The sequence below is a fragment of the Branchiostoma lanceolatum genome, chromosome 3 (genome assembly GCF_035083965.1).
Source record: "Branchiostoma lanceolatum isolate klBraLanc5 chromosome 3, klBraLanc5.hap2, whole genome shotgun sequence".
NCBI lineage: Eukaryota > Metazoa > Chordata > Leptocardii > Amphioxiformes > Branchiostomatidae > Branchiostoma > Branchiostoma lanceolatum.
In genome coordinates, this window is record NC_089724.1 from 30,490,591 (window position 1) to 30,511,435 (window position 20,845).

General features: G+C 42.4%; 1 protein-coding gene and 1 long non-coding RNA gene across 3 annotated transcripts; one reads left to right on the forward strand and one right to left on the reverse strand.

The window, feature by feature from the left end:
* Window positions 1–207: 207 nt before the first annotated feature.
* LOC136431378 (ATP-dependent RNA helicase SUPV3L1, mitochondrial-like) lies at window positions 208–13,675 on the reverse strand. The gene is made up of 14 exons (XM_066422729.1): window positions 13,270–13,675; window positions 12,139–12,216; window positions 11,533–11,640; window positions 10,855–10,969; window positions 9,630–9,798; window positions 8,952–9,063; window positions 8,237–8,406; window positions 7,206–7,352; window positions 6,351–6,478; window positions 5,664–5,883; window positions 4,881–4,961; window positions 3,372–3,548; window positions 1,746–1,894; window positions 208–1,031 (listed from the first exon to the last, which is right to left on the reverse strand). The coding sequence occupies exons 1-14, from the start codon at window positions 13,502–13,504 to the stop codon at window positions 545–547; spliced, it is 2,376 nt and encodes a 791-aa protein (XP_066278826.1). The 5' UTR covers window positions 13,505–13,675; the 3' UTR covers window positions 208–544.
* A 3,144-nt stretch (window positions 13,676–16,819) lies between these two features.
* Window positions 16,820–20,788, forward strand: LOC136431381 (uncharacterized). Of its 2 annotated transcripts, XR_010755043.1 has the most exons (5): window positions 16,820–17,136; window positions 17,527–17,668; window positions 17,931–18,016; window positions 18,354–19,669; window positions 19,704–20,788. It is a non-coding gene; the product is annotated as an uncharacterized lncRNA (long non-coding RNA). The 2 variants fall into 2 exon arrangements; XR_010755042.1 differs by having other exon boundaries at window positions 16,821–17,136; window positions 18,354–20,788.
* The last annotated feature ends 57 nt before the right edge of the window (window positions 20,789–20,845 follow it).

Sequence of the window (20,845 nt, forward strand, 5' to 3'; positions counted from 1 at the left end):
ATATTATATTGTAGAATTGTTGCCAACGAAATTCACGAAGTTTCACACGTCGTTGGGCAGTTATACGACAGGAAAGTTGACTTGCAGTAAATGACTTGTAAGTAAATTATTGAAGTCCAGACACCGATTTACCATTACTGTATTACCTTAAGAATGTAACATATAAAAGTAACAGTCTTAAGCTAGAGATAAACATGGAGCAAAAAGTTCGAGAAATTCTGTATTTAATGAATATCAACCCAGTGATGTGAGGAAGTCGGTATATAATAACAAGATAATAAAAGCATCTTACCAATGAACTATATTTAATATATTTGGGTCAATAGAAAGGAGTGTGTTGCAATGTGCTGCAATTTTGTTGCAAACTGCAGCAGCAGTCTTTCTTCCAGTATAACGTTACATGTATATCATGATTTTGGGTGGCAGTCTAGTTATTGCAGGTAGCAGAAAAAAAAGGACCCAGAGTACGAAGTGACTAAGTTTTAAAACTACCAAAACTTGTATTTAAACAGACATAAAATACATTCAATTGGCTGTGATTGTTCTAATATTTGTTCTTCCGACCTCTTTTTTTTCTAGTTTTGTTGTTTGCATGGCCATCGCTATCTGAGAAATGCCCCTTGACTTGAGTTCCTGACTGTCTCTCCCATTCTTTCCGCAGCTTATCAAGCATGCTTTGGGTGATGACTCCCTCCTGTACAAGTTTATCACTCAAGCGATGTTTACTTCCCACTTCTTCGCTCTCGGAGTCACTCTGCCATGTTTTGGGGACACTTGTTGCTCCATGCTTGGCAGGTGAAACTTTTACTTCCTCCACCATTTCGTCAAACTTAGGCAGCCCCGACATGCGTCCCTTTGGCCTCCTACGCGGAATCTCGTCTTCACTGACAGACGTGCCGCTAGACGTATGAGATTCGCTCTGTCGGATGAGTCGGGTGATTCTGTACACGGACTCCTGGATGAGAAGGTCCAGCTCACGCTGAATCATCCGGATGAGTCCCCCATCAGGAAACATGTCCATGAAACGGTAACTAGGAAAGAGACAGAAGGTGTTACCATTGTGGGAATGTTTATCACTAGTACTGTACCTTCTTTTTCCTGACAGATACTATTAGCAAAATAAATTTGGGACTCAGACAAGTGCCTGGGGTTCTTTGCTAGTTTCTGTAGCTTTTGCTATGATTCTGTTTCCCTCATATTGGTGGTGATTTCTTTCATTTTTGTCTCTAGTCTAAAAAGAGAAAATGAAAGAAACCATGGTCACTACATGTACTAGGGAAACTAGACTGTAGACAAGGCCGCACCCCCCCCCCCAAATTAAGCTCTACTTGGTGACTTGCCACTCCCCCTAAACTCTAGCATTTTCGAGAAACTAGCATTAAGGATAATCTCAGCTCAGCCTCTCACCCCCATGTCGGAAAGAATGCATATTTTACGTGGAAGTTCCATTATTTCTTCTAGTATTAACTGTAGTATTATGTTAGCTGTTCAGGACTATGTCATAGCAACTAAACGCTTTTAGTTAGATGTGTTCTTTTGCTTGTCAGACTCACGTCAACTAGTTCTTCCCTGTCATTCATGTTTTAGTGTGTTGGCAAACATCTTATTTTCCATACTGTACAAGTGGCAGCTATAATATAAGTTGTGCACAACTTGAGTAGGCCGCCACTTTGTCTTTGTTCATGTATTTGATTCTTCTTTGAATAAAAAAGAAAAAGAAAAGAAAGAATGACTGTGCAAGTTACCTGAGCCAAAGGTAAACATCCAGGACGTCGTGTATGGACTCCAGGTACATCAGCTCCCGAATGGTCCTGGGCATGGCAACAGGCCAACCAATCAGGCGACACACCCAGTCAAATGTGATGGGCTCCCCACGGCTAAACTGACGGGCAAACTGGAGACACACAAATGTAGCATGATGAGCTCGAGAAGTATCCACTATTGTCCACTGGGGACATGTACATTGAACATGTAGGAAATTATCACTAGTGGGGTCGTGTGGCGCAACGGCAGAGCATTCGGCTCAGAACCAAGAGGTCCCGAGTTCGAACCCTGTCACGTCACCGATCTTGCAGCCTTGGGAAAGGCACTTTACACGACTTTCCTCACTCCACCCAGGTGTATATATACCTGACTTTGGTTGGGGAAGGTCGTATTGAGGTCACCTGGTGGCGCCGAATGGCAGCCACCCAGACCCTTGCGACAATTCCACATAATGCAAGTGTGGATAAGATATGTATATGTATTATGTGAAACCTGTAAACTCTGCATCAATTCAGCGCTAGAAAGGCTGCCATTGCGGGTAATTTCTGACCAGTAAAAACCATTCTTATTTAGCACAGCATGGTATCTCTTTTCTGCTACTGCATTGGTTTTGTTAATTGTTACTAATAGTATGCATGCATATGTAAGGTTGTATTCACCCTTTTCCTAAAGAATTCTTAGTCACATCACAATGTATTCTCAACCCTAAAGCTGCCAGGCCCAGGTAAATCCTGGATACAGAAACATGCCAAGAGTGCAGCACCCGGTTATAACCAGGATAGGATGTTCACTGGAGAGAAACAGCATTGCGTGGGTGTAGGGAGCGAAACCCAGAAGTTAGGGGAGCTATGGTCACTGGCTGTTTCGTGAGGGACTGGGCTGAGCTCTGGCAGTTTAAGGGCTCTTTCACACGAAATATTGTTTTCAAGTTCGTTTTTGCTGTTCATCCATATTTACTGAAAATAAAAGGAAAGTATGTGTTTCAACAGGCTCCTAGTGCTTACCAAACAACCTCTGATTCCATAGACAGTTTTTGCTTAGTTTGTGAAGGCTGACATTGCCAATACTGGACAAGTTGGCCACAATGACCATTAATTAATAGGCCTTAAAAGTTTTGTTGTACAGTAGAGGGCTCAAAATGGGAATACGATTATAGCACCAACTAAAATCCTTAAATGTCCTTCTTTTCCTTGAAAATTGTGGTCTAATCTGGAGACTTTTGGGGTTAGAAGGAACGTACAACAGGTAGGGTCTAAGCCTTCCCATTTTGATTAAAATTTGTTCAGTTCACTACTTTAGTTGTTCGGTCATGCGGATGGATACATCAGAAATCTGGGGTCAAAAGGTAGGGTTTCTTTACTACCGTAGGCGTTTCTTGGAGTTTGAGCTAAACAACACTGTTTTCTTTCCATCTTAAAGTTTGTAAACTTGTCGGAGATGAATTTTTAAGATTGAAATTTGGGTATAACTAAGTACTTAAATGAAGAGCGTATTTTAACAAGCTTTCCTATGGGCAGTCCTAACTCTGGTGTCAGCCCTGTACTTGGTAGTACATGTAAGACTATAATTCTAGCACCATCTGTGGCCCATTGTCTAATGTTGTGTACCTTGAGGAAGGATGTGCAGAGGAAAGGCTGTTTCTTGTTGATCGGGGCGCAGCAGAAGACATAGCGGGCTCGCAGGTTCAGGGGGATGTGCTGGATCATGTCTGCCAGGAACTTGAAGTCTTCTATGTTGCACACAAAATATCGAGAGTCCACCTGTGCTAGGTTGATGAAAATGTCCTAGGGATGCAAAAGGAAGAAGGAGGTGTGATGTCAAACAATAAAGAATCATTTTGTCTTTGAAAAGCTAATGAAAATCCATTCAACCCTTCTGACTGTAACTAAAACGCCCCTGCAGGTCCAAGGGAAGCAGGTTAAGGGCCCAAATGTGTGTATTACAAACTTCTTCCCGAGCACAACATAATCTACCGACCAAAAATCCTGACCAAAACTTGTTCAGAACTTGAGACAGAAAAAACTGGCAGTCCTGCTGCAGTACCTATACTGTACATGATTGTGTACATGTAGGAAAGCTAGCCTGGGTGCCATCCTAAAATATATTTTTAGGGTAGCGACTGTCGGAGCCCCCGGTAGAAATAGGATGGCACCCAGGCTATAGGAAAGCCACTTGGGAGCAAGACCTAATACCACAATACACACATACATACATGTACACACTCATGTAGTATATTATGTACATCTATATGTTCATATATTATATACATGTACCATATTTTATCACAACCCAGGGTGCGAAATACTTTTTTGAGCCAGGTTGCCCATGTTGCAACCTAGGGCAAATGCTAGGTTGCACATCCAAATTTCAGGTTGCTCCAGCAACATTCACCGATTTCTTCAAATTAAGCTTGTATGTAGCGTATAATACTACTAATATTTCAAAATACAAATTAGATAGTATTGTGTTCCCATTGACCTAACAACATCTTGTTTAGCCGAGGGCAGTGTGTTTTCGTCTTTTTCAGCTAAAATTCCACGATCTATGAAGGGTTTTGGATGGTTTAAAACAAAAAAGTGTTGATTTCTTTATTTCAATTGAAGATTTACAGAATTTTATGAGAGTGACACTGTGTTTTTGTGAGCTTCCAGGGCTCCGATTGAGATCTTTGGCTCAAAATATAAGGTTGCACACTGCGCTACCTGGGTTTGGAATTAACTTGCACCAACCGAAATCTTGTTGCACTGTGCAACGTGCAACCAAGTATTTGGCACCCCGCAACCCATTCATAATTTCAGGAGTTATGCTGCTAAACCACAAAGATACATTCAAATACTACTAGTAATAAAAAACATATAAACCTTGTCAACAAACTTAAGGCAATTTATTAGTCTCCTCACAACACAACACTTATAAAATAAGCTCTGTCCACGGGTTGAAATGTGCTGCAACTTTGCAACTACCGGGTATAATTATAGAAAATGTTTGATTTAGAACAACCAACATGCAAGAGTCACAGTGGTAAGCTTCCCTGCTTTTCTCCATTACAATAGAATGAGAAGAAAGTACACAACCATTGATACGGATACAAACAAAAGTCGGAAGGTTGCACTCACAATAAGGTTGGACATGCTGGCATCAGGTAGTTGGTACGCAAACATCTCCACCTGCTCAGCAGTTGGATGTAGTCCAGCAGCCTGAGAGAGAGAGTTGACATGTCATTCTTGAGTCTTGAGAAGTTCAGTCATAAGCTGACCTGTTTTATAAGGGGGTTTTATTAGGGGTACCTCAGAGTTTTTTTGGAAATTTCATTAAAAAACACACAAAGAACTATGCAAAAACGTATGCATCTTAAAGGTACACTAAGCAATGTGTGAAAGCGTCTGTTTTTCATATTCAAGATGCATAAATATCCATATAGTGCTGAATACACTTTTTGTAAGATTCATACATTTTTGCATAGTGCTACATGTGTATTCATATTAAGATTGTACAGATTTTATAAAATTTCTAGAATTTGGCAGCTTTTTACTACTAGATGTGTGAAAATGACTCAAAAGATTTGTACAGGATGGTCAATAGATGTAACTTTAGTAACAGAATCTACAGTAACTATTCCAGAAAATTTTTTTTAAATCCAATGTCGCTGCTGCATTGTGAACCTAGCTGCAGTGTGAAGAATGCAACACGTAGCTGCAGTGTGAAGTACAACCTGTAATATAAGTATTGCCCTGAGAAAAATGACTAACAGGAAAGTGACAGATGGTCACCAAAATGTAGGCTGTTGTAACTCCAGACCTTCAATTGCTTGGAAGCAAAGAACTTATATTGTTACTCAGTCATTCAGCAGCCTGATGAAATTATCTACGAATGTAAAGGAATCTCGAGTTTCCATGTACCTCGATAGGCTCTACTGGGTGTTTGATGATGTCATGTAGAGTCTGCAGGTCCTCCTTGTGCATGGTGGTGACCTCCCCGTCCTGGAAGTGCGTTCCAAACCTGCCGGCCCGCCCGCCGATCTGCAGCGCCTGAGACGTACTCAGGTTGTCCATTTCCTTCTCACCTTTCTCATTCAGGGTGGGTTTGATCAAAGAGTTGAAAATGACTCGTTTGATACTCCTAAAGGAAAGGGAAACACAAACTGTAAGGGAGATGACTTGTTTGATAGTCCTAAAGAAAAGGGAAACACAATGGGACATGATTGTGTTAAATTACTTATCAACATTTTAGGACAAGGAAACCTCACAATAAGGATCATGTGTCTAAGAATACATAAGGTACCAGTCTTGGTTCTACATGAACAAAGAGTCATAGCATACCATTCTCCTTACAGAGCCTCGCCCGCAGCCTCAACAATATACCTTGGGAGGCCCTGCTCAACAGGGCTGAGGTTTCACTGTTGTGGGTGTAGCCTTTACTATGCCCATGACACGCCCACACATTTTAAAATGGAAACCTCAGCCCAGTTTAGCCAAGCCTCCCCAAGGTATATTGTGTAGGCTGCAGACGAGGCTCTGTGTTGGAGAATGACCACCACAAGGACTGTGATAAACTGTGCTGAAAGATGAGAGAGTTGCAGAACTCACAAGTTGATGCCCATGCCGATCGCATCTGTGGCCACCAGAATCTTGCAGGGGTCCTCTGGGTCGTTGAACTTTTTGGCCTGAGCTAGTTTAGTTCCCGGAGGAAGGCTGCCATATATAACTGCACACTCCTGGAACCATAGCAACATGGAGACATTCAGATGATAACAAACATATAATTTATGATACAACATTTAATATTGCCTGTGCAACCTACCTTGCACGTAAGCCTCTATCTGCCTGTGCAACCTATAGCTACTTCCCCCATTGCCTCTATCTGCCTGTGCAACCTACCTTGCACATAGCCTCTATCTGCCTGTGCAACCTACCTCGCACATAGCCTCTATCTGCCTGTGCAACCTACCTTGCACATAGCCTCTATCTGCCTGTGCAACCTACCTCGCACATAGCCTCTATCTGCCTGTGCAACCTACCTTGCACATAGCCTCTATCTGCCTGTGCAACCTACCTCGCACATAGCCTCTATCTGCCTGTGCAACCTACCTCGTACATAGCCTCTATCTGCCTGTGCAACCTACCTTGCACATAGCCTCTATTTGCCTGTGCAACCTACCTCGCACATAGCCTCTATCTGCCTGTGCAACCTACCTCGCACATAGCCTCTATCTGCCTGTGCAACCTACCTTGCACATAGCCTCTATCTATCGGCCTTCGGCCAGGACTAAACAAGTACATACATCACTCCATATTGCCCTATCCAACATCATTTGTCCTGTGTTCATAATCAATCCCAGTGTCTCTAACTTAACTGTTGGTGAAAGTCACACCTTGCACATAGCCTCTATCTGCCTGTGCAACCTACCTTCCCCATGGCCTCTATCTGCCTGTGTAACCTACCTTCCCCATGGCCTCTATCTGCCTGCTGAGCTGGAAGATGTCTGCCTTGCTGAAGCAGACGATGGCATCTCCAGGTCTCAGGTTGTTCAAGGAACCCAGCGGCTCCTTCAGGTAAGTCAACCCTGTCAATCTTTTGTACCTTCTCACCTGGAAGACAGAAAGAAATATTACACAGGCCTCCTGTAAGACCAGCAATTAGATCTCTAGAAGGAGGCTATGGTTTTGGTTTGTTACTTTGTTTGTGTTTCTGGTCACCAGTTTAACCCAAGTAAAAACCTGACAGTCTTAGCCTGTATTTGGGTCGACTGCTGGTAATTACGGGACACAAAAGTATTAACTTGCAAAATTTTATACAGACATCCTGTTTTCCACATTACCTGTTAACAGATTAAGGCTTTGAAACGTTGATGTAAGAATGTGTAGTAAAACATTGTACTTAATTTTCTTGATATATTTGTGCTTTTACAAATACAAATTTGTATAACCGGTATTTGGTGGATCACTTCAACTAAAAGATGAGATTTCTATTTATTTTTTTATTCATTTATTTAGATTTACCACATTTGTGGAACGACTGACATAACAGGTGACTATCACCTTTTCAAGATGTCAACCCGGACCAGACTGTAAGGTTTGGACCATCGCACACCGGGGCATGCCCCTACTCTTTTACGAAAGGTGTGGTGGGTTCTTTAACGTACGCGGAGTGTGGCTCTCCCCTAACACGGGATCTCCATTTAACGTCCTATCTGAGGGACGTCCCTAACCGAAGCTAGATACTCATTTACACCTGAGTGAAGTGAGGAAATTTGTGTTAAGTGCCTTTCCAAAGGGCGCAACGTCCGGGCGCAATTGTCCAGACATATCTGGGGGTAAGCCGGGTTCGAACTTGGGTTCCCTTGTTTGACGGCCGAATGTTCTAGTCGTTACGCCACATGACACCACTAGAATCCCTACCTACATAATTTTGTACCGATCCTAATTTTTTTCAAAACCGTAATCTGAAATGTTCTAAGGCCTTCACACATTACCTCCACCTCCTCCCCTGTAGACAACATGAGCTCCGTGACCAGATCTATCGCAGCCGGCTCCCCGCACAGGTGGATCTCCTCCGCACACAGACCCAGCAGGGCCCGCGTCCACGCCCAGCCTCGCTGGGGGTCCCGGATCATCTGGATCTCATCTACTACGGCCACCTCATCTGGAAGGACAATGACAATCAAGTTCATTGCATGATGTTGCCCAACCAGGGCTAAATGCATTAAATTAGATACCTTAGGGTTTAAATCTTAATAAAATAGCTATACCATGGGTACGCCAAAAATAGTTACTCAAGAAACTGGATAAAATTTTGAAACAGTCAGACGTTTCAGACAGCATCCACTGTCTTTCGTCACTGACTAAGGATAGGACTGGAGAACCATACCATGTTTAGGCCACATCAATTTAATTTGTTGGTTCTCAGAATCACCTATTTTTCCCAGATTTAAAAAAAAAATCATCACACCCCCCCATTCAGAAACTTTTTACCCAGTACTTTTTCCTGGATAGCAAAATGGCCTAACTGCCTTTAGAAGCACCTTACAACATGGGTACATTTCTCATTGCAGTAATTTTTTTCATGGGGTAGATTTTTAGGTGAAAAATATACTCGAGTCTCTGGTGATTTTTTGAATTCCATGACCTTCTGGTGATCGACAAATATGGTCGAATACCATCAACTGTGTGACAGTTAAGTTTCCTTACATGGCTGGTGGATGTTAGTCATCTCCACAGTACAGGACACGTGACCGGATGGCTGTCCGTCTTCCCGCGCATACATTCTCTCTTCCCCTGTCACCAGGTCACAAGGGACTCCCTGTGCAAGTCAGTCAACAAACATTGTATGTCTTCACATCAGTTACAAGCTGGCATGTTCTACATAGTTTTCCTACATGTAGGTACACAACCCTTTTTTTGCCTGGGTGCCATGCTATATCTACCGGAGCTCCTACACTTGCTACCCTTTTACTAGGGTAGCGAGTGTAGGAGCCCCGGTAGAAATAGGATGGCACCCAGGCTACCCTTTTTCACCGCAATGATAACAAAAGAATGTTGTGTACATAGAAAAAATATGTTGAATTGCTTTGTCAAACTGATTAAACTACAGCTATATACATTTCAATTGCCTTTCATTGTAATGTATTGCGTCTGCTAGTTGATTTAGCAATAAAAGTATTGAATGTTAAGTCCAAGAGGTCTTGTGCAACTAGAGAACAGAATATTTTCAAAAAGAATTGATATTGAATGAACAACAATTTGTTTACTATGCTGCAAGTCATCTGCTTGAATACATTCCTTCGCATTAAAAAAATTTCAGAATATCTTTCAACACATGCAGCAGACTACAGTGTAAATGTGGAAGCACGTATCGAAAGCCCCTACCCTTTCATTTGTTTTTTGGTGAACCTCATTGGCCAGCAGTTTGAGTGGTCCACAGTAGATGCCAGACTTGGCCTGCGAGAGCCTGTCCAGGGCGTGGTACGTCTTCCCACTGTTAGTAGGACCCGCGTGGAACACAATCTTCCTGTGTATGGCACGGGCCTCGGGGTACCTGCAGTAATAGGACACATGTTTTGACCACAAAAAATATGCAGGGCCTCACTAAAAAGTAGTGCTAGCCACTGAGGAACCTACCCTCAGCTGGTAAAAAAACAGAAATAAACAAATAAGGGAATATTCTTTCAAACTGAAAGTGAGATAATGCGGCATAATGGTTACACCAGGGGTCAAAATCCAATGTTGTGCCCTTGTAAAAAGGCACAAAACACGAATTTCCTCACTTCACTCAGGTGAAAATGAGTACCCATCTTTTTGTTAGGGACCTCCCTCGGATAGGTACTAAGTACTGTTAGAAAAGAATCATACCTCCAGCATGTTAATGAACCAACCAAAAATAATCAAAAACAGCTTGACGGACCTTCCCAGTGTGAGTGGATCAAAATAAACCTTACACTACAGTTTACAGACTACAGGCCACACAATCTTCCCAAAGGTGAAGGCGGTAGGCTCAACAGAAAGAAGAAGAAGAACTGATTTCAGCCAAAGATATAATACTGGGTAATGCAAGGTGACTAGTCTACTTGCAGGATTAGCTGAATGGCAGTAAATAATCATCTGCACATTTCAAGGTGAATTATGAAAAAGACAATTCTCTTGAGAAGGAAAGAAGTACATTATGAGTATAAAATCATAAGTTAGTGCATGTCTTTATTCAAATAACAATTAAACAACAGTTAATAAGTAAAGCTCGCACTTGAGAGATTTCTAACAGAAAAGTGAAGGTTTCCAGCCAGGCTTTTAGCTAGGCATGTGTCCATACATCTTTTGGAAGCATGATACTAAAATAACAGTGTTACTGTTGAGTTTTTAGTACGACCAGACACTGGGACAGCATGAAAACTGATTGACATGCAAGACTGGGAGAGGGAACCAGCAGTTTTTAGTGCTTAAAATGGTCCCCCATTTTTGGACCCCTTGTCTATAAATCCTAGCTAAAAGCCTGTTTCCAGCAGAGGGTTTGCTTCTGATTGCATGTTTTCTGTTAAACAACATTTTCAACAGTTTGATCGTAAACCGGTAACCTTGCATAAGGTGTTACGTGACTGACCAGCTGGCGGGGTCCCTGGAGTCGCTGATCTTGCGGAGGTCGTCCATACAGTCCAGCATGGGGAAGATCTGTTTACAGTGCTGCATGAAGTACGGAAAGATGTCATCCACATGGCCTGGGCATGGAGAGAGGAAGTAGGGATGTTAAAGGCAACCAAAGCAATATTTGGGCCAAAAAATGGAAATAAAAATAATGCTGAAATCTTTATGGTAGTGACATTTACTAACATTGCACATTTGGGTGATACCTTCATACTTTTAGGATTTTAAAACCGCCCAAAATCGTGCCGTATGATGATCCCCTTACACAATGTTGTATTCTTTTTACCTGTATACATGTATGTCATAACCACCCGACAAAACACACATTTCAATGTCAAATGTACCAGAAGTTGAGAAATCAATTCCAACATCCGAATGCAGTTTGCTTTGGTCAGAGACATCCTCTCAGCTGGAGGCCCCGTGTTTCAAGAGAGCCACACATGTTAAAGTTAGACCCCACCACAATTGAAAAGAGTAGGGTCTATCCCGGTGTGAGTGGATCAAACCTTACAGTCTGGTCTTACACAGCTTGTACCTATTGTACAAAAATGGTGCGATACATCTAAAGGTGGCTTACCGTTTATGCCAAACAAACAAACAAACAAACAAACAAACAAACAAACAAACACAAGCCTACCTGACCCTCGTAGGATATCGGACAGCATGATGTGAACCTCAGGCGGAAGGACGTCAGACTCAACAATCCATTTTCTGAAGCTCAAGAAACCTTGGTGAAACAAGTGATCTGCGGGGTGGGACAAACAGGGCAGCACCTTATTACTAGTAATTATTTAGACAGGTTTATGGAAAAAGCTGGGCTGTCAGGCCGGGGATTGCTATTGGCCCAGTTTTTTCTGCATCGAATGCTGCGCTATCACTCTCATAAAATGCGCTACATATTCAATTGAAACACTGAAATCGAAATCCAACCAAACAAATCATTAGTTACTTTTTCACTCTTTTGTATCCATAGTCAACTTGTTTTGATGTGTCCGATATCAGTCCGAAAAACGGCAGCGGGCACTTGACGAAAATAACACTATTAATTTAACTGTCTAAGAGCTTTTGTACTTATATTCCAGGTGGTACTTTTATAAGATTGTGAAGATTTGTCTGGGGGTACTTTTACTGCAGGGGGTTCTTTTATTTGAGAGGTGATAGAACTGTACTCTCTGCAGTTTGATTAGTTGGTGAAAAATAAACTTTCAGGAGCTATATATATATATATAATGATTGTACTCACTGTCCAGCCCATTTTCTGCTCCTAGAGTCTGAATTTCTTTCCTCTTGTAAAACCTGTTCAGTGCCTTTAACACTTCACCTGAAAGAGAAGAACCTGTAAATCTTGAAATGCTCACACTCCAAAAAAATTAATCAGATTAAACGTTGAATCCAATTAAAATGACTGGAATCAAATCAATTTTTTGCCAATCGGATTGTGTGCTGTCAGTTTAAGGACTGTGCAAAGCTTACTGGGGGGAGGGCTGGTGCACTGGATCCGGATGGGAGGGCCATTGAAAAAAAGAAATTTGCCCTGGGGGGAGGGTCTGTACATGAGAACAGGATTAGCCCATTTCTGAAATAATTTGATGACTCGGCTTCCAGTTTCAGAGTCGCTTGTTATGGGTAAATCCGGTAAATGTCACCGGAAAGCAACATCATTATCATACTGGAACCAGTGTACCGAGGGAGTTCAGCTGTAACAGTGGGGATCAACCTCCACTAACTGACCAGTCTAACTGGTCCGGACCATTTAGCCTAGTGGTTAGCGCGTTGATTTCCCAAGCCGTGCGGATCGGGATAGGCGGGGGTTCTAATCCCGGGAGCGGCGTACTCGCCCCTTTGGGTTTTTACACAGCTCTGAACTTTCGATTTAACACTGACATTCTACTAAAACCAGGTCAGGGGCGCACCCGGGGGAGCCATACTCTCAAATTTCAAACAATCAACGCTAGAACAAATTTTGCCCCTTGCAGTGTTCTATGGGGGAACACCATGATGATGATGATGATTTAGCTCTGAACTTTATTTCTCCATGGGTTCCGCACTGGGAGCCCAGTAAGGAACCTGTCTTTTCGTACCTTTGCATTAGGTTTATCCTGTCAATAGGGCCCAAACAATTCTTACTGACAGGAAAATCCCATTCATGATCACGGTTCTGACTACCCATGTGCATAGCAGTGTCAAAGGTAAAGGCCCCCCGAGACGTAAACAAAACCCGTCGGGGCGTTGTTATGCAAATCTAGACAATGTCGAGACGGGAACAGTTTACCAGCCAGGGGACTTCACCTTTGACAGTTTGCACAAAAATTTTGTCGCAACCGTGTGCCCCCACTGTTACACGTGGATGGGCTTAAACTGTGTTCCTACTTACTTTTCTCCAGCGGCTCTCCCGTCAGCTCAAAGCCTACATTGATGTCGTCAGCGTTGTTAACGGTCTTGATCGGTACCGGGATGAACAGTGTTGTATCGTAGTCTGATGCACTTGACTTTGTCCGTGAGAGTTGTTGTGTCCAAGTCTGTGCGGCGACTAGAGGTCGGAGCCGTGTTCTCATGTAGCAGGAACCACCCACACGAATGGCCGCCCTACTCACCCGTACAAAACTCATGTTGTCTCAAAACTACAGGGAGGACACCACAAGAAATGTTGTTAATGCCGCATCCAGGAACTGTGTTTTTATGACCCGTTTCGCAAGTTTAAATGGTGAAAGTTGTCAACATGATGTTTTTTGCGACAAGACGTCCACCATGCTGGAATGATGCATGATGGGAAACAGGCTATACTACTTTGATACGGGGGTGTCAAGCGTTGTGTACTCGGGACAGGATGTGCTTACCCGGCGTAACTATAACGTTGTAACAAGGAGTTTGGAATCTTAGCTCCTATCTTAGAATTTATGAACTCAGAGCCAAACCAGTCCGATTGAAATACTGTCTGTGAGTCGCGTATTTATTAAGGTCTCATTCCTGTATTATATCGGTCGGAAATACCCTTTTAGCTAGCCCAGCTGACCTCAAGCGCCAAACTGATGAAAGCTTGTTTGTAACTGAAGAAATTAGCAGGCAAAGTTCGGCAGCCGCGCGCGAGGTCGGAGGTACACAGCCAGGGCATCGTGTGTGATGCGGTCATGCGCTTGCAGCTGGAAAGTGGCTTTTTGGGGGTGTAGCCAAGTGCAGTTTGTAATTGCTATAAAAAGATATTGTGTGTAGTGACAATGTTTTCAATTTTTTTTACATAATCCAGGAAACATAAACTGTTCTCAACATGGAATGAAAAACATTGGCACATTTTCTATATCTTCATTACGAACGCGCCCATGTAAAACACGTATTATAACATGTAATCCTATGGGGCGAAAAAACTCATGAATAAGATATAATTAGAAATGAAAAATATTCATAAAAAATCAACGATATTAACGCTGGAGCAAAAATGTTAAAAGGATAAACAATCGGGCGCCACACCGCATTATCTGAATGCAAGTTGCGCTGTGTAGCCAATCCCGTTGCCATGGCAACAGACTAGTCTACATTTTTGAAGGGTGTTTTGATGTTATTTTCATTGTACAGACGAAGCCACTTAATTGCACCTCGGATAAACGCACAGTCCATTTAATTGCACCGAATCCCCAAATCCGAAACCGGTTCCCATTCACTGCATTGTTAGTTACTCCGCATATCTGCACCGCACATTGTCACCAATGCCGGATAACTGCACCAAAATTTCTTTAAAATCCTCGACAAGTTAACTAAAAAGGTGCTCTAAAATCGGCAAACGTCGTACAAATGAGCCGATACCTACCGCCAATATGTCTAAAACTGTTTAAGTAACAAAAGAAGGCGGTCTCCATTGACAGTTATGTTGATAGGAATCATATGGGATGTCCCGGGCGGGTCGGTATTAAGACACGCACGCCTACCCAAGGCGGCATTACGCGTTGGCAGACAGCATGCTGTACTCAATAAAGATTGGTCACTACTAGGGGTGGGTACCGGTACCGTGTACCGGTACAAAACCGGTATTTCTTAATGGACCGGTCTAAAAAAAAACAGTCCGTAAAAAATCAGTGGACCGGCCTATGGACCGATTAGAAAATTCATAGTACCAGGCTACCAGCAGGCGGCCACATAACTGGTCTAAGAAAATACAAAATAGCAGATTTAACGAGTCGTTTTCGAAGACGTTAGCTGTGAATCATATCTAGAAACTCTTAAAGGATGAGCAAACAGACGGCGAGGAGAGTATAGTTATAATTTTGAGACAAAGTGCAAACCTAAGAAATTATATCGTTCCAGACATGACGTTTGGAGACTTTTACGTGTGTCTCGCTCTCCAAAATATGATGTACTGCGACACTACAATAATCAGGTACAGGTACAGGTTCGGACCTGGACCTGACCCTCTGGACCTGGACCTGGACTGACTTTTATGTACCGGTACCCACTCCTAGTCACTACCTGTATACTGTCTAATTACTGTGAATGCATTCACGTTCGCGGGAATTTGATTTCGCGTCGCGGCATCGCTATTGTCACATACTGCTGCAATAATAAAAGACCGGCGTCTTTACGTCACATACAGTCGGAAACCAAACAGCGACTCGGCAATGGCTATAGACGCGTAGGTGGACATAGCAGTCGCTTTTGATGGTGCGGTGCTGACGTGCTGACAGAGCTGAATCCGCGTCGTAGAAACTTCCTGCATTCGCCGGAACGAGGTGTACGCGGGTTCGGCTCTGCTATAAGGAGAATGATCTGTCACTGATCAAACTGGAAGTATGAACTCAATATTTTGCTGGTTCTATGAGGTATGGTAGCGCAAGAACTGTTACATTAGCTACTAAGGTCAAGTAAGTCTCGACTCTGGGGCGTTATCCAGTCTGTGAAGAGAAAAAATATGGTGGTGCGGTCCAGCAGGGAATTTCGCATAATTGTACCAGCCGGATAATTGCACCAAAACCGCTGACAAATGGGTGGTGCAGTTAAGCGGATTCTACTGTATCATACTTTGCTGGAAATAGAAGTCATTTGAAAGAAGATTAAAGTCTCAGATCGTAACTAGAATTAAGCATTTGTGCTTTAGTGGCAAATACAGACAGGTTTGGTCCAAGAGTCAAGCAATATTCTGGAGGAATTTTGGAATTTTTTTGGGGAATTTTTCCCACAACGTTAGATATTGTCTTTAGGCCCTACATTGTTTTAATGAATTATGGCTTCATTTGAACGTTAATGGCTCGTGTGTTCTTAATGTGAACAATAGGAATGATAAGTCTGTTATGTAGATAAATCATGTAGAATATTGAAGGAAACGAACCATTTGCGTCTGACCAGTATATTTTCTAGGACCCCAAAATATGATGATAGCCATCTGGCCAAACCGGAAGCTAGCTATAGCATAATCAGCTTCACACGGCTATAAACCACTATCCACAGGTCGTGCGCAGTTAGTTGATTTGATTTGATTGGCACACGTGGGGCACTTAACATACTATCATGCGGGTCGTGACCCACACATTTCAGGACACTTAGTAAAACGTAGGCCCTACAAGTCAGAAACCAATAAATACGATCTAATGAAAAAGCAGAATGCCGTAGAATACGACCTAACTATCAGTCCTCATCGGTAGTCTGGTATATTTACTAGCCGCCATGATGTATACTTGTCTGCAGCCAGGTCCAGACGTCTCAGGTGAGACTAATGCTTGCGTTACAACGATACTAATCTTATTAGGTCAGATAACCAATGGAGTGAAAGACTCTAGAGTGCGGTTAATCTCATCAGACAGATGACCAATCCGGAGTGGCATCACCCATGACAACCAAAAGTGCATTTTTCCGACCAATCACAAACCAGAATATCCTGACAACTGACCAATCACAGGCCACTGCGTATAGCGTGGTGACTTTGTGGCCTTTGCACTACCTGGAAAGGTTCACTCTTCGATCGACTACCAGCCTGGCAAGGTTGATCTGTCTCCGTCTCCACGAGACCCGCTTGCCGCCCTTGATCTGAGCATCCGCGCCCCGATTGGCTCACTCCCCGTGTTTGATGCACCCTGCCTTGAGCACAAGTAACGTTACACCCGTAAGGTTCGTCCATGTAGCACCAAAGAGGTTTTAACCTCCTTGGTCGCGCGGTTCTGCCAGCCGTAAGAGTCATGGATGAACAGTAGGAGCCAGTCCGTATGCCATCGATATGAAGTATGGCGTGATGCCTCGGCCTTTCCCACGACATTCGACAGTAAGTACTAGTACTTCTCGATACTGTACTGTGTGACTAAAGCGTCTTTTTAAAGCTGCGTTTAGCGGGACGACATGAAGCTTTATGTAACGTTAAGTTTGTAACAATTCACTATGTAAAAAGTTTTCTGATTTGCCTGAACGACACAACGCAAACTTTCAACTGTATAGGACATCTCTTTGTTCTTTGAAATTCATGCGTCTGTGCGGGACCTAAGCATTGAACAATGCTTTGCAGAAAATGTTTGTCGCTCTAACATGGTTGGAACTTGGAACGTATTTGTTTGTTGGAAAATTTGGTCAATGTATGCACTTTTAATCTCAGCTGCCCACAATTGTATGTCATAATCCCCCTTGTCATGCCATTGGACTAAAATCGTTTGTTTTGCAGCAATGGTGATGGGGCACCATTGACTTATATGTCTGGAAGTGCGCACAGTGTTACGTAAGTGCGAGAAGGGCAGCAAGTATCAGTAAAAGAAGCTTCTTTGTAACAACATCCAGGGCCTAAAGGACACGCCGCATTTGACAAGGTGAGCATTACCTGTGATGCATTGTTTGATAGCTAGCTCTGCTTACCATCAGTTGATGTTGATAGGATTCATTATGAAAATGGATCTGTAATTACTTATTAGGCATGTATAATACGTGCATTTGCACTGGTCCTCAGTTTAATAATCCTGTGTTTGAATTTTTGGTCATGCACAAATTTTGTCACAGGTGTCAAGTTCTAATTGTATTTCACACATTTCCAATACCATTGGACATCCCTTGAGCCTTTTGTGTTTGTCCCAGCTGATGTCTGTGAGCACATCCTGACCCTGCTGCAGAACTTGAAGAGAGTGAAGACAGGAAATTGAGGAGACTGGATTAACACCACTGTGAGTAGAATCTGTATAGCTTGACTTAGAAGTCGGTCATCAATTTTACTGTAAATGCATTGAAGTTTGCGTTGTTTAAATTTCGCAATGGGGAGAAATTGGAGTGTTCTCGGTGGTTTCGAACTTTAAGTTGAAACAATAGTAGCGCTTCAGAAACCAAGTTAGTTACAAATGCGTCTTGTTAGTGTACAACGTACAGTACAGTACTTCAAGTAGACAAGGGGCTAGGAGGGAATAGAAAATTCATGATGATTTGTAGTGGTTTGATTAGAACAAAGCAAGAAGACGTTAATCTGGATGTTTTGTCCTAATTCCTGTGTAATTTGTCTTCTCTCAGGACTTCTGCTGAGAGGTCATCGTCCAACGCCAAGTACGCCATCTCCACGATGACGTCCAGAAGACCGGTGCTCGTGTGTTCGACCTGCCAGAGGACTGACATGTGACAGGCTTGATGGGAAGTTATCAATTTGTGATGTTGCATTGATAGCTTTAAGCCTTTAACTGAAAGTATGATTCCCTCCGTGTAGTTGAGACATTGTCGGCAGTGCTAGTCACAATCTTTTGGTTGGTGGTAGGGTGCTTGACGTTTTTTGTTGACATCCTCAGTGGTGTTGTTGGTAGGGGGTTTGGGCATTTTGTGAGTGGTAGCTGCTTTTGCATACAGCCAGCTTCAGCCTGTTTCTGTGGTGTATAGATCCAGTGTGTGACTGGTTCAGTTCCTGTGATTGTGTTAATGGCTGAGATTGTTAGCGGTGTGATTGTGAAGTTCACAGTTTCCAAGAGAGGGGATTTTCCTGGTTCTGTTAGCTTATGACTGCTTGGATTCTTCTACCAACTGTTGTCCTTTCTGTTTATGTGGTGGTATTGGGTCGTCGGGAACCTAGACCATTACGTAATTTGCCTTGTGTTGTCGCATCTTGGAGTCCCGAACCAAGACTACGGCACAGGGCCAGAAAGGAAGGCAGGTGGTTGGAGAGCCTGAGTAGTTGTGAGCTAACAGAACCAGGAAAATCCCAGATCTCTGAAACACTGAATTTTGCAGTTACTCCGAGAGCAATCCTGGCCATTGGCATAGTTACAGTAACTGAATTTGCCATACATCGGGCATATATACCGCAGAAATAGGATGGAGCCCTGTGTGCAGAAGTAGCCATTGCTTTTGAAATGTCGTAACTCCTCATCATCAACTCTACTCAGGGTGTCATCAAAATGTGCTCAACACCTTGTCATCCATTAAGAGGTCATGATCTCTCTGCTTCCAATGCTTCAGGTAAATGTACATTTCTAGGCTGAACCTAGAACTGAAATGATAATCACAGATCAGGTTAACTTCCTGCCACGCCCCCATCAGTCTGAAGATGAAGTTCATGTCAATGTCGTTTTTTTGGAATGCAAAGTGTACACTTTACAGCAATCATGTATACATGGACATTGTACTATGTTATGCTTGCTTTTTTAAGGGCACATTTCAAAGCTTGCGGGACCGACAAAAATGATATAAAAGACAGCAAAACACACAAATTGCAAAAAAAGTACTTGTTACCATAAATTATGTATATTCTTCATATGAATTTTTTTTGTTTTCTGAAACATCCTGGTCGGGCCCTGTCTTGGAAATGTGACCTAGTAACCCTAGCTAGGGTTACTAACTAGGTTCTAGTTAAGCTTACTATGTGTTACTAACTAGATTCTAGTTAAGCTTACTATGTGTTAGGTAGGTTCAAGTTTAATTTTTCTCTCGTATTTTCTGTATTTCTTGAGATTTAGTAGATGTTGATCATCATCATATCGGGCGGCTTGCCCGGACTTATGTTGATAATGCGCATTTATGGTAAAGAGGTAGTTTGTAGCCATCTATTCAAAGTCCAATTGTAATTTTGGCTACTTATTTCAAAGCTTAGGCCACACCAATTTAATGTCTTGGTTAACGGAATTTTAAAAAAAATGCTAGATTTGAAAATCAACATGAAAACAGAATCTCAGAGGAAAGTTTGTATTTTGGTACAGACAGTTTCAGTGAGTGAACAGGGTCAGGTGTAAGTTTTCACCTAGGCCTTCTGTTTTAATGATGCTCATTAAAAAAAACCGTTAACCAAGAAATTGAATTGGTGTGGCCTTAGGCTCATGTTGGAGCACGCGCACACACACACACACACACACACACACACACACACACAAACACAAACTAACACTCACATACTAATGCACACACACACACACACACAACACAAACACACTAACACATAAACTATCTGACAGTAGCCACTATTCTACAAGCAGAAGTTCGGCTTGGCGACATAAAGAAAACGGGACAGAAAAGAAAGTCCGACAAAAAAAGCCTAAACGCGTTTTAAAAAAACCCAGCCGGAGCCGACCTTTGCTTGGAGAGTAATGTGCCACTGCACTGTCAGACTTAATGAACGTTTACAACAACTGTTTTGTTTAGAAGATAAGAATGTCCTTTGTATCTATGCGCATACTGAAGGCAACGGTAGTCAAATTATGTACTGTGACAGTGTTTTGATGGCATCAAAATTTGTAGTATTTGTTCTAAATGCTATGAATTTGATTGCCTCTTGTTTACATTCTTCGCAATAAGGTCTTTTGTTCACGCTTTTCTTTTATATTTGTGGCATCTGCATGTATCTAGTTGTACAAGACTGGCCACCTTGTCCAACAAAGATACATCAGAGCTTTGTGATATTTTCCCCAGTACACTATGCATTCCTGTTTTGTAAAAAAATGCAATCAAATAAACTGTTTAAAATGAAATGTGTAGTTACTTCTTATTTACTATTATATTTTTTAGAGATATCAAATTCTCCCTGC